Here is a 2,500-nt window from a genome sequence, read left to right on the forward strand (position 1 = left end):
TTTTCTCTAACTGTCAGCTGTCGTAGAAGTTTCTTATCCCCCCATTAGCTGCCGGTGCAACAGTCGGTTCCAAGCTACCCTACCCCCGCCACTCACTCCTTTCGCACAGCTTACCAAAAGCAATACTGACTCTGGGGTACGTCCCCTGCCGTTTCTCTTATCTTTTTGCAGCCCCAGAGACAGCCGTCTGCCATGCCTGCTCTTGCAGGACTGAACCTTCCCACATTCGACGATCACGGTTTCTAAATTCGTTCAGCACACAACACCAACCCCCAAACAGCAACAGAACAACAGCGCAGCACACCACCTTCAGCAGCACAGGGAGCCACACCATCCAACCCTGTGTGCATCTGTTAACACTTTAGTGTCGTAACCCCGCACCAGCAAAACAAGTGTCCGCTAATCCTTTCTGTGAGTCGAGGTGTGTCCGTTCTAATGATCAGCTCCTTCTCCACGCATATCCACCTGGGCAGCGGCACAGCGCACAAATTTGCCCTTCCCGTCAGTGACCCGCCGCCGGAAGTCGTTCGAAGCCGTTAACTATCGAATACAAAACATTAAAAAAGAGACACGTAACAACATCAACATAAAATGTACCGCGCCGTTACACAGGGAGCTAAGGAAAGGGGCACGAAACGTCACCAGCAGCAACATCGGTGCCGCGTTCGGTAAGCCAGAAAAGTAGGTAGTGGATGGAGAGCGGAAAGTACTTTCGGACCACCTGTCATCCACCCGTGTCCGGACAGAGGAAGGAAAAGGGAAAAGAATCAAATCTTACAGCAGCGTCGCAAATGGAAAGTTAACCAAAAAAAGAAAAAAGAGACACACAACACACGAGCACGAGCAAAAGATACAAAGTTTAGGACATCTACTATCAATGGAAACACGTACGTTTGATTGCACAAACGGTTTTACGTTAAAGCTAATACGTCAGCCCTTTAAACTAAAACGCTAAAAAGATTTGTTCTTTTTTGGCACTTTCCCCTTCCTTCTTGGCTGTTGCTTTCCGCTTTTCTGCACCGACACCTGCTTTTCACCCCGGCATCCGGACGCATTCCTGGCCCCATGGCCGGCGCGCCATCGAAATCGACAACCGAAATTCATCTCCATCACGAATCAGTGCGGTTACGGCCGCGGTTCGGTGAAATGAAGCGCCGGGCTGCACACGCCCGTGTTCGAAGTGTGTCGGTCGGAAGACGATCTATTGAAACGAATGCGATCACCCTGAAATTTACCAGCGACCACGTGAGGCCCACATGAAGAAAAACCAACAGCGACACGTGGAGTTCCCTGAACCCTCCATATGCAAAAAAAGAAAACACAAGAGCATAAAGAGCGAAAATCAATACCACTCGGACGAAGATGAAGAACAGAAGAAGCAAAACAAAAAGAAAACATTCACGTTAAGCAAAAGCAGCAACAACAAAGGCTTTGCACAATTGAATTGAAAAACAATCCGTTTTATATATCCGCTGTACTGCGAGTTGGTGACGACGAAGGTGGTGTGGGACATTTGAACCAAAGAGATCGATACTAAGAAGAACCCAAGAAAAACCATGAAAAACTAAACAAACGGAATACTTAGACATTAATGAACATCAAAACAGAAATGATAATGATTTGCAAATAGTGTTATACAGAGTTTTTACTTCAAACCTATCCCATATTTGCTTTTGTACATCACCAACCAACCTTCAGTTTTGAATTATCCGTCGAACAAAGTTTCATTTACTATCTCCAGTTCCCTTTCCCCAATTGCCACAGACACAACAGTCAAATCCACCCTTCGTTCTTCGAGTATGGTTTTGTACGTTGTTTAATTTTTTGTATCCGTGGCAAACAGTTTTCGCTCTGAATGTTTTTTTTTTAATTATATTTTTTATAACAAAAGTAATACAAAATGTATTTATTTTTATAATTTAAAAAAAGATGAGAGAAGGTAATAATAACGAAATAAGATACTTCTATTCGAAAATGAATGCAACTGTGTGATTGGTTTCGGGGGACTGGGAGGGTGTTTATTCATGATATCACAAGCACTTATTAGCATTATGTTGTGGAAAGAAACATTTTAAAGACTGCAGTAGAAAGACGAAACTTAATAAACGAACAAAAATTAGAATATATTCGAAGCTGCAACACTTTTGCCATACATGAGCACGCGCTCCATTCTTCGTAGGTTAAGTGTGCCAAGTGCTGCTTACACGTTAGGAAATCAGCAACATTAAGGTTACGATAATGTGAGGCGCGATCACTTATTCGTTTGACGCGCAAGCTTCTACAAGGTTGGGTGACATCGATTCCCACCCACCGACGTTCAGTTACAAATAATGGCTATTCGGTTGCGTGATACTAGTAAGTGTACCTGTGTAGAGAAGTATAACCACACGTAACCTAACGCCATAGAAGAAAAAGAAGGCAAGATACATATACATACTTATCTTAGAATATTAATTTTTTTTTTTAATTTCTCGTTCAATGGGTAATAGTGATCCGTGTG

General features: G+C 43.3%; 1 protein-coding gene across 32 annotated transcripts in view; it reads left to right on the forward strand.

Annotated features, from left to right (window-relative positions):
- Window positions 1-1,979, forward strand: part of LOC121597749 (myosin heavy chain, muscle) — a 26,889-nt gene extending 24,910 nt beyond the window's left edge. For 31 of the 32 annotated variants that reach the window (XM_041923786.1, XM_041923812.1, XM_041923814.1 and 28 more), the window contains exon 17: window positions 172-1,979. In XM_041923786.1, coding sequence (XP_041779720.1) covers window positions 172-246 — 75 coding nt within the window. In that variant the 3' untranslated portion in view covers window positions 247-1,979. The remainder of the gene's footprint in view (window positions 1-171) is intronic. The other variant, XR_006005468.1, reaches the window with a different exon arrangement.
- The last annotated feature ends 521 nt before the right edge of the window (window positions 1,980-2,500 follow it).

The sequence above is a fragment of the Anopheles merus genome, chromosome 3R (genome assembly GCF_017562075.2).
Source record: "Anopheles merus strain MAF chromosome 3R, AmerM5.1, whole genome shotgun sequence".
NCBI lineage: Eukaryota > Metazoa > Arthropoda > Insecta > Diptera > Culicidae > Anopheles > Anopheles merus.